Here is an 11,476-nt window from a genome sequence, read left to right on the forward strand (position 1 = left end):
CTCAAACTTTTATGGTGGCTCAGCCCCAATCATAATACATGCAGTGCCCTACAATTAAGATTAATGGAATATGCTGCTTGCAAACATATTCAACCCTTTTCACCTTAGAGAATCTCAGTTCGATTATATACACATTACAATGGTACTTGCAAAAGCAAGTTTGTATCACCTATTTAACGTCAGATTTGACATCAGATTGACAGTTTTTCAATGCTTAAGTTATCAAACCTAAAGCAAAGGCTTAATCATGTTGATCAGAATTTACCAAAGCAAGTTGAAGAACTACTTTTAGTGCATAGTATTGGATGTTAATCACATTACTGTAATCGCGTTATATTTTTCAGTAATGCAATAATGTAACTGTTATTGTACTAAATTAAGTAATTACATTACAGTTACCATTATGTCTTTTTTCCATTTCAAAAGTTCTTTAGTTATCTGAACACTATGTGGATAGAAAGAAAAAAACATCAAACCTTTATGTTTCTTCTTCCTGCAAACTTCCACAACAGTCACCTGATTTCAGTTTGTGTGCCGCTGAAGGAAAACGGTGTGGTTTGGTGTGATCTGGTGTGGTCTGCAACATTTCTGGAGGGGAGATATGGATATTGTTTATTAATTTATTTGTTTATTTATTGATCAAAATACTGATCACGGCAGATGACGGCAAAATGCAAATGCATCCAGGACAGAAATAATCACAAAAAGTCCAAAGAATGAGAATTATGTCACTGGCAACACCGTTAGACCCACCATACAAATCACTTGGTTTCTTAAGCCCAACAAAGGCAGATGAAGCAATAAAATGACTCAACTTTGAATGTGTGAATACAATAGGGTCTAGAGAGTCACACTGATCTCCAGCATCACAGGATACTGTAGCTGAAAGACCTGGTCAGTATTTTTGCTTTGGTTTAAAATAGCTTTTATAGCTATGAGCTATTATGTGTACACACAAAGCCTTGAGAAATAAACCTTTTTTTAACCAACTACTCGGCAGGGCCGGACATATGCGATAAGGAAGTACGGTACACAATATCAATGTTTTCTGTGTATACTTGATTTTATTTAGTGTTGCATAAACACATGTAATATTAAGATGCACAAGCTCAATTTGTGAACAAAAAAAGCCATCCCACAGTATATAGTTTGCTAATGATTTTATTTTCTGACACAATACAAGAGTTGAACAAAACAGTCGAATCACAATTTTTTGGTTTCATATAACACCATAAAACAGCCTTTTTAGTTTAAAATAATGAACAAGAAGAAATAACAAATTAGTAATTTTTGTTAGAAAAATAGCTAACAGCATACACTTTCATCTCAAGCATAAAAAGGAGCTGAACTCAAAAATACAAAAAGAACACATTTTGCATTGTGAAAAGAAAGTAAAAAAATGCACGAACTGACCAATAATGGCAGTAAATGTATCAATAACAACAAACTAACATTTATGATAAATTTGAACATGGGATTCAAGGATTAATCAAACTTTTTGTGAAAATTAACACTAATACATTTGTTATATAGGCCATGTTCACAGCAAACCAATGTCCTTCAAGAAAATCTGATCATGTGATGGTGTATTACAGCAAAGTTGTGTAAAACAAACTTACTGAAATTTGTTCGGTCACGGAGTTAGCAGTAAGGTCTAAAGTTACAGTTAATACAGAAAACTAATGGAATCAAATTATGTTTTCTTTTTCTTTTCTTTTTTTTTTTTTTTTACAGCCTGGTAGTAACAAAGTGCCCAAAGATGCAATTTCAAATTGGCTCTTTGCTAAGTTGCCTGCAGCCAACACACTGGGGCGGCTGTGGCTCAGATGATGGAATTAGTCATCTACTGATTAGAGGGACAATGGATGAATACCTGACTCTTCCTGACTCTTTCAGTTGCCTCTGATGTATCCATTGGAATTTGAGTAAATATGGGTAAATGTTAGAAATCGCTGTTTCTAACATTCATGAATGTGTGTTAATGAAACTTGTAGTAAAAAAGCACTTGCTCCGATGAGTAGAAAGGTGTTAAACAATCCATTTATAATTTTCCCTTTGGATTAATCTGTGAGTTAGGTGCTTTTTGTTGGCCTAGTATATTGTTGCGAAGTTTGAAGATGATCCATAAAAAAAAGATTATATCTTTACAACTTTGGCAATAGACTGCTAACAAGGAGACAAACAGACAAGCGAACTCGATTACATACTCTCTCCCTTCAGGTGGAGAACAAGGGGTCATTCAAGACTTTTGGGCAGTTTTGTAGCAATCAAAATTCAACTTAATGAGTTCCATCAGTGTAATGTATGTTGAGTTGGCTCAAATACCTATGGTGGTAGCACGCTCAAACTCCAAAGCACGTACAAACTTCAAAACACGTAAAAAACTCCAAAACACGTGCAAACTCCAAACCACGTGCAAACTCCAAAACACGTACAAACTCCAAAACGCGTACAAACTCCAAAGCACGTATAAACTCCAAAGCACGTATAAACTCCAAAACACGTACAAACTCCAAAGCACGTACAAACTCCAAAACACGTACAAACTCCAAAACACGTGCAAACTCCAAAGCACGTACAAACTCCAAAACACGTACAAACTCCAAAACGCGTACAAACTCCAAAGCACGTATAAACTCTAAAGCACGTATAAACTCCAAAACACGTACAAACTCCAAAGCACGTACAAACTCCAAAAAGCACGTACAAACTCCAAAAAGCACGTAAAAACTCCCAAAGAAATGCAAACTCCCAAAGAAATGCAAACTCCTAAACACAACGGAAGTGCTCCAGGACGCTAGGGGCAGTGTTGAGCTTGATTTGCAAAATAAACGGCAAGTTTGTTGCAAACACATGGAGTTGGATAGGATAAACACACCTGCAAGAATAGAACAACCACGCTTTATAGGAAAGGTAATGTGCAAACTGTTGTTTGTTTGATTTCTTTTTAATTATGAATGCTTGGTTTATGGTGGAGTCAAATCTGACGTTAGCTAACAGTCAGTGTGCTTTGCTCATAGAGAAGCTTAACACTGCCCCTAGCGTCCTGGAGCACTTCCGTTGTGTTTTGGAGTTTGCATTTGTTTTGGAGTTTGTGCATGCTTTGGAGTTTCCACATTCTTCGGAATTTGTACGTGCTTTAGAATTTGTACGTGCTTCGGAGTTTGTACGTGTTTCGGAGTTTGTACATGTTTTGTGAGCTTTCCAGGTTGCTATTTCTATTTTCTCATGATGCATTCAATTCAGTTTTATTTTATTGAAATTTCGCCAAATCACAACAACAGTCTTCTCAAGGCGCTTAACATTGTAGGGTAAAGACCTTACAATAATACAGAGAAAATCCAACAATCAGATTACCCCCTATGAAAAAGGACTTTAGCGACAGTGGGAAGGAAAAACTCCCTTCTAATAGGAAGAAACCAGCTGGGGCTGAGGGGAGGGGGACAAGGCAAAAGACATTAATTCATTTTGCAGGTTTCACTTATGCAGTAAAAGATTTTTACTGGTTTCTGTCACTGTAATCAAGTCGATCTCGGCTACCACCATAGCGATCACCGCGGTCATGTCGACTGTAATCGTCAAGGCGATCTCGGCTACCACGATAATTGTCACGGCGATCATCAAGGCGATCGCGACTTCCACCATAGCGTTCACGTTGATCATCAAGCCGATCACGACTTCCACCATAGCGTTCACGTTGATCATCAAGGCGATCCCGGCTACCACCGTAACGTTCGCGGTGATCATCAAGGCGATCCCGGCTACCACCGTAACGATCGCGCTGTTCATCGAGGCGATCTCGACTACCACCGTAACGATTACGTTGATCCTCGAGGCGATCTCTACTACCACCGTAACGTTCGCGTTGATCATCAAGACGATCCCGGTTACCACCATAATGGTCACGCTGGTCGTCCTGGTACCGGTGAGAGTCTATATCACTGCCCTTGCCTTCATACCTTTCTTTGCTGCTATTGTAACTGTACTGATCATCTGCAAACTTCTGCACAACTTCTTCGACTCTGGAAATATTTTGAGGTGCCACATCATTATCCTCATTCTGGCTGGCCTGTTTCTTCTCGCTGTTTGACTTGTTGTCTGAGTATGGTTCTTCACCTTCGGCAGCATCTTGGTCGTAATACCTCATTTCTTCAGGGGAACTAGGAGACAAACACATGAAGGAGCTGGATAGTTGATTGACTGAGATACTTTCAATAATTGTTTTAATCAAAAATTGTTTAAAACAATTTACAATGACAGAAAAATCCAGAACACACAGTACATACCCCTCAGGATATTTATTCTTCTTGCTCCTTCTCCGACAAAGACAGAAGATGAGAATCCCCACCACCAGGAGCCCTGCGAGGACTCCTCCTATTATAGCTGCTGTGGACCCAATTTTCATGCTGGCTGGAGAAAAAGTAAGTTAATATAGTTAAGTCAGGGTTAAACCTTTCATCCAGGGTTTAAAGCTTAACTTTGAGCTGTTGCTGGTTGTCAAGTTATGTTTTGGAGAAGGTGAATTTCAATTGCAATTATTTAAATTATTATGTCAGGCAATTTAAATCACATGGTCATGGTAAAATAATAAAATGCTGACCAATATGTCAATATGGCAGCAGTCCTCAGACAAGCTGCCTCTTTTTATAATGAAATGAGAACTCTGCACTCACTGTGATGGCTTGTCAACCACAACCTGTTAGCCAATGAACGTACCCCCAAAAAACTAAGACTCTTTGAAACTAAGACTGGACAAAGTTTACAAAATGGCTCAATGTTTTCTTTAATATGATCCAAAATGAGTGACCGAGACCATGAACACATCAGGAAAGTGTTTACAAAGGTCAAGCGAAAAGCTGCTTTCTCATAGACCTCAATAGGACCTGAAGATTTTTATTAACCACAGCTATTGCCCCCTGGTGGCCATTAAAAAGAATGCAGGCTTAAAGCGCTTCCATTTTGGTTTTGTTTATTTTGTCATATATCAGCATTTCGGGGTTAGTATCTCGCAATTTCAGCTAACTAGGTATCGTGAAATTCTGACTTATTTATTTCTGTTCGAATTATATGTGTCTGAATTTTGAGGTAATAACCAAAAATGGCAACTCAGCTCTACATAACAATCCCCAGCCCCCACACTCCCATATTTAGAAGGTAAATACTACATTTGCAACTAAGATGTCATCTTGTTATCTACAATGAGTTTGTAAGAAACATTGTTCCAAAACAGTCAACTGTTGCAGCTGGTGTAAATGAAGATAAGTGTAAACTGCAAAACTGAATTAAAAGAAGTTGGAATGCTCACCAGGCATCACAGCCAAAGTAAAGTTGCAGCTGGCAGAACCAATTTGATTTTGTGATGTGCAAATATAGTACCCAGATGTCTCCCTTGTTATATTGAAGAGAGATAGGACTCCATCCTCTGAAAAATAATGACAAAGATTAGCTGAAACAGTGCCGAGTAATGCCTTTTTTTCCAATCTGCTGTATTTACACAGAGCACTTGAAAGTGACATATTGCTAGTAGAAGAGCATACTTTGAGTTGCTTTAGGTGGAAATTGTCTGGGACTGTTGTCGACGCTAAAGCTCTTCCAGTCGTAGGTGGGTGCTGGGGATGCCTCCTCAGACAAACAGGTGAGTGTAACATTTTGAAAATATTCTGCACTTCCCTGAAGCTTGCAGATTGGTGGAGAGGGAGGGACTACAAGATAAAAACAGTTAGTATAAACAACAGTTTTGATTTTACGTCATTTCTGAGATTGTATTTTGGAGTGTAAGAGGCTAATCTATCAGTTTGCTAATTCTCACCCAGGACCACAAGGGAGGTGGTGGTACGAGTTGTTCCATCATCGTCACCATATATAAGGACACTGCACTGGAAATGGCGGTTTTCCTGCATGGTGAGCTGTGTTAAATGCAGTGTGCTCACTCGAGTGTTAGGGTCAACGTCCAAGGATGCTCTGCCTTCATAAGCTGGGGAAATTTCAACCGGTTTGCCATACCATGCAGTAGCCACACGTTTCTTGAGAAAAATAAAAACAAGCATAAGATATCTGCTTAGTTTAATTATGGAAGTAATATTTGTAAATATTACAAAACACAGTGGGTTGCATGCAGAACAGCCCGTAAAGCCCTTTACGGCATGCAAATGAGGCATATGTATGATTTTATTCTATACAGGTCAAACGCACTGTTTTAGGAACAACCTGGAACTAGAAACTACCAGCTTGGGCAAATAAAAGCTGTATGTAGACTTAATCCTGTTTCTGGGTTATCTGATAGGTGAAGGAGTAGTTTATACACATGAAACCATACATGAGTCATTCACCTGTTCGTTATCCACTGGGACAAAATCATTACAATATTAGTAGGAAGGAACCATGTTACATTCAAGTAAAGTGTAGAACACACTTTTCTTTTCATAGAAATTCTATTTTATTAAAACTGTAACTGTTTTAGGACTATAGCATATTTAAGACTATACTATATGCTATATTATATTATATTATATTAATACTATAATCCCAAAACAGCCCGGAATCTTGAGTAAAATCAGTAAGGGTCTACATAAACATATATTTAGTATTTAGTGCAGTAATTTCCCTTCTTACCATTGGGTCTCCAGTAATTTCTGGGAAGACTTCCCATGTGAGTACATAGTCGGTCAATGAGGGATTTGCAGGGACCCAGGAGCAGGTCAAGTCAATGCTGCCTCCTTTTTCAGCCTCATATTTATCTTTTGGAATGGACACCTGAAGACTCTTGCAGCAGGACAGCACTGGAATAAAAAGGAATGACCAGTGTCTTTTAGTTTCTTGTGCTTCTTTAATGATCACTTTAAAAACTAGTTTCATGAATATGACCAACTCAAACTTTTACATTTATTTCAAGGCAGCTGTCGAAAAGAAAAATCTGAATGTCTCCTTTGAGTAAAACGATATCCTGTTCCAGGTGAGTAGCAAGAAGTTGGGTTAATGATTAACACAGGCGATAATACCATAAAGGTGTGGCAATGGTTTTGACAGAAGTGAAAAAACATAAAGCATAAAGCGTACCTGTGAGTATCAGAAACAGCTTTCCCCATACAAGCTGCCTGTCCATCGTCGATTATAAAAGAGAATTTTTAAAAATCCAGAAAAACTTTTAAAAAAAAGAAGAAAGTTTATGCTTTCAGTCCAAGAGCGAGAACCCGCCTAACCTTCACGGTGAACTCCCAGGTGTAAAGAAGTTGACTCTTCCAGGTAATAAATTAGCAGCTACAAGTCACATGTCACCTCTGCTCCAATCACTGATCTGTTTCGCTTTTGATTAAACCTAGAAACTAGAGCTGAAAGTGATAAGCAGGGAATACACATGAAAAAGAGCTTATATTCAATTTAACATACAGACAGATGTAAACAAAACAACAGAAAACAACAAAAAACTTCATGTGTCTCTCTCAAGTGTTTCAGTATTATTAACTTACAAAACTGGATGGATTTTGAAATTTTGACCTTCCTGGAAAGCGAGATTGTCTGTCCGCAGCTGCTGTTGTGCTCAGTTTGACCTGCAGGATGCAGTGTTGTATTGAAAATTTTATAACAAGCATTATCTAGCAGCTATTCTAGCACACCCAACATAAAAAGCAAATGAATATAATTGAACAAATAATTAACCTCTTTTTGTGTTGGCTGAAGCTGAAGGAAGCTGCTTGAAAAAGAAATTACTGTATGAGGCACTTGTGCAGGGAGGAAGAAGTGACCTTCGCTATAATACAGTGTGCTTGGTCAGAGGCTTTGTGGCATTCAGACGCAGCCCTTGATGATGCAGTCCTACAGACTGATGAAGTCTTAAAGTATTCAGCCTTTCATACGTGTGAGGTTGAAAGCTTTAACCACTGAGGTTTAGCTTTAGTCATTTCATGTGTGAGAGAATCTAATAGTTCCTACAAAAAGTTGATTCTGTTCACCTGGATGTAGCGTTTTCAGTGGGAGAAGTATTTCATCAAACATCCAAGTGACTTTTTCACTCTCAGCTGACTTCAGGTTTCCCCAACCTTATAAACAGTACGTTTCATAACAACTCACAGTAGGACCACTGAAGGAACAACAGGCTGTGAGGTCAGTTTTATGCTTATAATTCTGCAAATTTTCATGACCACTGATTAGTGGTCATTGATCAACGGCCACCGATCAATGACCACTGATCAATGGTGTTGAGTACCATTCACAGAGAGTCAGGGGATTCCTGCAATCACAGCATTGTAAGATGGTGAAAGATGAACTCTTAGGCCCCTCCTCAATTCAGAGAAGGTCTTTCAGTTTTTACATAAATGGCCTCCTTGACTCCCTGCTGAAACCAGTGTTCCTCCCTGCCTGGCCTAATGAGTTAGCTCTTCTGTGTTGTGGTATCTGCTTAGCCAGAGGTTGTTTGGTTTCAGTTTGCTTAGGTACAGTGGTCGGACCATGAGCCCTGCAGGTTGCCATGTTTATTTTCTCATGATACATTCAGTTCAGTTCAATTCAATTTTATTTACATAGCACAAAATCACATCAACAGTCACCTCAAGGTGCTTAATATTGTAAGGGGAAGACCCAACAATAATACAGAGAAAATCCCAACAATCATATAAGACCCTATGAAAAAAACACTCGGCAGCAGTGGGAAAGAAAAAAGTTTTAACAGGAAGAATCCTGTGGCACAAGCAGGCTCGGGTAGGACGGGACAAATAATAAACTAATTTCCATGATTTAATAATTTATTCTGAATTGTTCTATAAAATTAATAATGCTAAATTAATTTTGTCCAAATTCTCCATGTAATGCCGGCCGCTGCTACACAACATTCTCATGTTCATAATTAGTGTTTTGAATGTACCATCACTTTCATATTTACATAAGTGTTAAAATGTCCCTGACTTTATTCTGCAAATTTATTTTAACAAGCTGCTTGCAAACAAGTCTTATATGAAAAGGGGCACGGCTGAATTTGAAGTTGTCATGCTGCCCACGGAAAAATGTTCTTGTTCTATCATCTGATTATTTTTACTACTACTTACTTTTCCAACTTTCTGTTGTTCCCATCCTGGCTTTTTGAGATCTGTTGCTGCCATTTTATTTAAAATGAGCTGATATATTTAATGTTTTCTATGTTGTATTAAAATAGATCAAATATGGGTTTGCATTCTCTGCATTCTGTTTTTTTTTTAAATTTCATCTACATGTTACCATTTTAGGCATTTAATGTACAATTGAAAGGTATGAGACATGTTTTCCGCTTGCAACATCTGGCTTTTGCGACATTTTAAACAGAATTATTTGGACACCTGTATTATTGAATGTGGCTCTATAGTGTAGTGAATTACACAATGACTTTGCAAGCACAAAGGTATCTGGTTCAGTTCTAGTCAGAGACACAAATCCTCCTTGGGATTACGCCAGGAAGGGTGTCCAGTGGTAAACTCATGCTGTGACAAGGGAATAAGTGAAAGTAGCTTTATTTGGACACCTTTTGACTATATTAATAAAACTGAACTGAATTGAACCAGCTGAAATGGGAATTGTAACAGCCCAGCCATCGTGCCGGAATGTTTTATTTTCATTTACACTTTTACGCTGTCCAAAAATTTTAGGATTTAGATACCAAACTATGAATACTATTTGAATGTACTGAACATTGTTGTACTGAATGTACTGATATTACAACATACATGTTGTAATATCAGTAAATTAAATATGCACACAAAAATGTGCAGAGCATGTCAATTGACCACTATGATTATTATCCACTCTAGCATCCACTCTGTTACCGTTGTCAGCAACACAGAAGATGTTTTTTTTGTTTGTTTTTTTAAGTGTATCTACCATGACATTAATCAGCTGAAGCAAAATGTTTTTTCAGAGCTGCCTATATACTATATGCTAGCGGTGTCAAACATGCGGCTCGTGGGCCAGAATCGGCCCAGCAAAGGCTGCACTCCAGTCCACTGGACAGGTTTGGAAAATGTGAAGGAGTGCATAGATTTTTATTTTACAGGTCCTCACATTGATTAAGTCTCCTGCCATTAAAATTAATACTACACCAAAGTAATTAAGTACCAGATAAACAGTAACAATAATTTGTTTTTTTTTTACAGTGAGTTCACAGAAAAAAGGACAATCAGCATGTAGCATGAGCATATGACAAGCATATGCTCCGTCATTAAGAAAGCCCAGCAGAGGATGTACTTCCTGAGGCAGCTGAAGAAATTCAACCTGCCAACACGGACGATGATGCAGTTCTACACTGCAATCATCGAGTCCATCCTCACCTCCTCCATCACCGTGTGGTACGCTGGAGCCACTATCAGGGACAAACAGAGACTGCAGCGTGTTGTGCGCTCTGCTGAGAAGGTGATTGGCTGCAGACTCCCATCTTTGCAGGACCTGTACACCTCCAGGACATTGCGGCGTGCAGCTCGGATCTCAGCTGACCCTTCTCACCCTGGACACAGTCTGTTTGACCTGCTCCCCTCAGGCAGGAGGCTCCGGTCCATTCGCACCAGAACCTCTCGCCATAAGAACAGTTTCTTCCCCTCTGCTGTTGGACACATGAACAATAACCATATGACTGTTCCCGCTACTAACACATGACCCTACGCTGTGTTCACTGCATCATTCCATGATTGGCACTGATCACCACCTGCACTCATGTATATATCTTTCAACGTAGCACTCTTAATTCTTATTCTCATGTATATATCTCATGTATAGCTCATGCACATATCTTTCTACGTAGCACTTTTAATTCTTATCCCTACTTTTATTTTTTCATGTCTATTTAAGTGCTATTTATGACACTATGTTTGCACTGAAGCACCGCAGCAATTTCCTAATATTGTAAACCTGCTCAACATTTGGCAATAAACCCCTTTCTGATTCTGATTCTGATTCTGATTCTAACACTAACCCACTTTAACCCATTTTAAAAAACTGAAAGTACAAGTTTTTTAGATTTGTCACCGCTTTGCCGAGGTCTGGAGGAAGAGCCAAACTGTCACTCCCAGAGCAGAGGGAATTGGTTATGATGTTGAGAAACCACCCAAGAAGCACCGAGGCTCAAACCTGCCATAAACTGGAAAATTCCAGAACACCAGATTCACTGTCCATTGTGAAGCAAGTTGTACAAAATTGCGAACTGAGACCAAGAAAGAAGCCCCTGCTCCAAAATCAGCACCTTCAAGCTCAGCTGAAGTTTGTAGCTGCCCACATGGAAAGGCCTTCTTGAGAAATGTTTTATGGTCAGATGAGGCAAAGATTGAGCTACTTGGCTACAATAACAAGAGGTATGTTTGAAGGAAAATGAATAAGGCTTTCCAACTTTGTTTCAAACTGTAGCATCATGATGTGGGGCTGTTTTGCTCTCAGTCATACTGGTACGGTGCACAAAGTGGATGGAATAATTAAGTATATGAAGTCAGCAGCTAGACAATTTAAACTTGGGACATGGTTGGGTAAA

The 11,476-nt window shown here is 38.8% G+C and overlaps 1 protein-coding gene across 1 annotated transcript; it reads right to left on the bottom strand.

Annotated features, from left to right (window-relative positions):
- Nucleotides 1–1,153: 1,153 nt before the first annotated feature.
- LOC146556566 (V-set and immunoglobulin domain-containing protein 2-like) lies at nucleotides 1,154–7,210 on the bottom strand. The gene is made up of 7 exons (XM_085250181.1): nucleotides 7,057–7,210; nucleotides 6,613–6,779; nucleotides 5,810–6,023; nucleotides 5,538–5,702; nucleotides 5,306–5,422; nucleotides 4,287–4,410; nucleotides 1,154–4,160 (listed from the first exon to the last, which is right to left on the bottom strand). Exons 1-7 carry the CDS (start codon nucleotides 7,100–7,102, stop codon nucleotides 3,500–3,502), a joined length of 1,494 nt encoding a protein of 497 aa, XP_085106307.1. The 5' UTR covers nucleotides 7,103–7,210; the 3' UTR covers nucleotides 1,154–3,499.
- Nucleotides 7,211–11,476: the final 4,266 nt, after the last annotated feature.

Source organism: Mchenga conophoros, linkage group LG16 (genome assembly GCF_057382185.1).
Source record: "Mchenga conophoros isolate Kocher_MC1m ecotype Shallow Benthic linkage group LG16, M_conophoros_male_GT1.1, whole genome shotgun sequence".
NCBI classification, from domain to species: domain Eukaryota; kingdom Metazoa; phylum Chordata; class Actinopteri; order Cichliformes; family Cichlidae; genus Mchenga; species Mchenga conophoros.

What these genes read in the sequence shown, in the direction of transcription:
- LOC146556566 (XM_085250181.1), bottom strand. Translation starts at nt 7,102, where the DNA reads ATGGACAGGCAGCTTGTATGGGGAAAGCTGTTTCTGATACTCACAG. An exon ending in AAATTACTGGAGACCCAATG is followed by an intron (nt 6,024 to 6,612) that starts GTAAGAAGGGAA and finishes ATTTTTCTCAAG; the next exon opens with AAACGTGTGGCTACTGCATG. An exon ending in TCCACCTAAAGCAACTCAAA is followed by an intron (nt 5,423 to 5,537) that starts GTATGCTCTTCT and finishes ATTATTTTTCAG; the next exon opens with AGGATGGAGTCCTATCTCTC.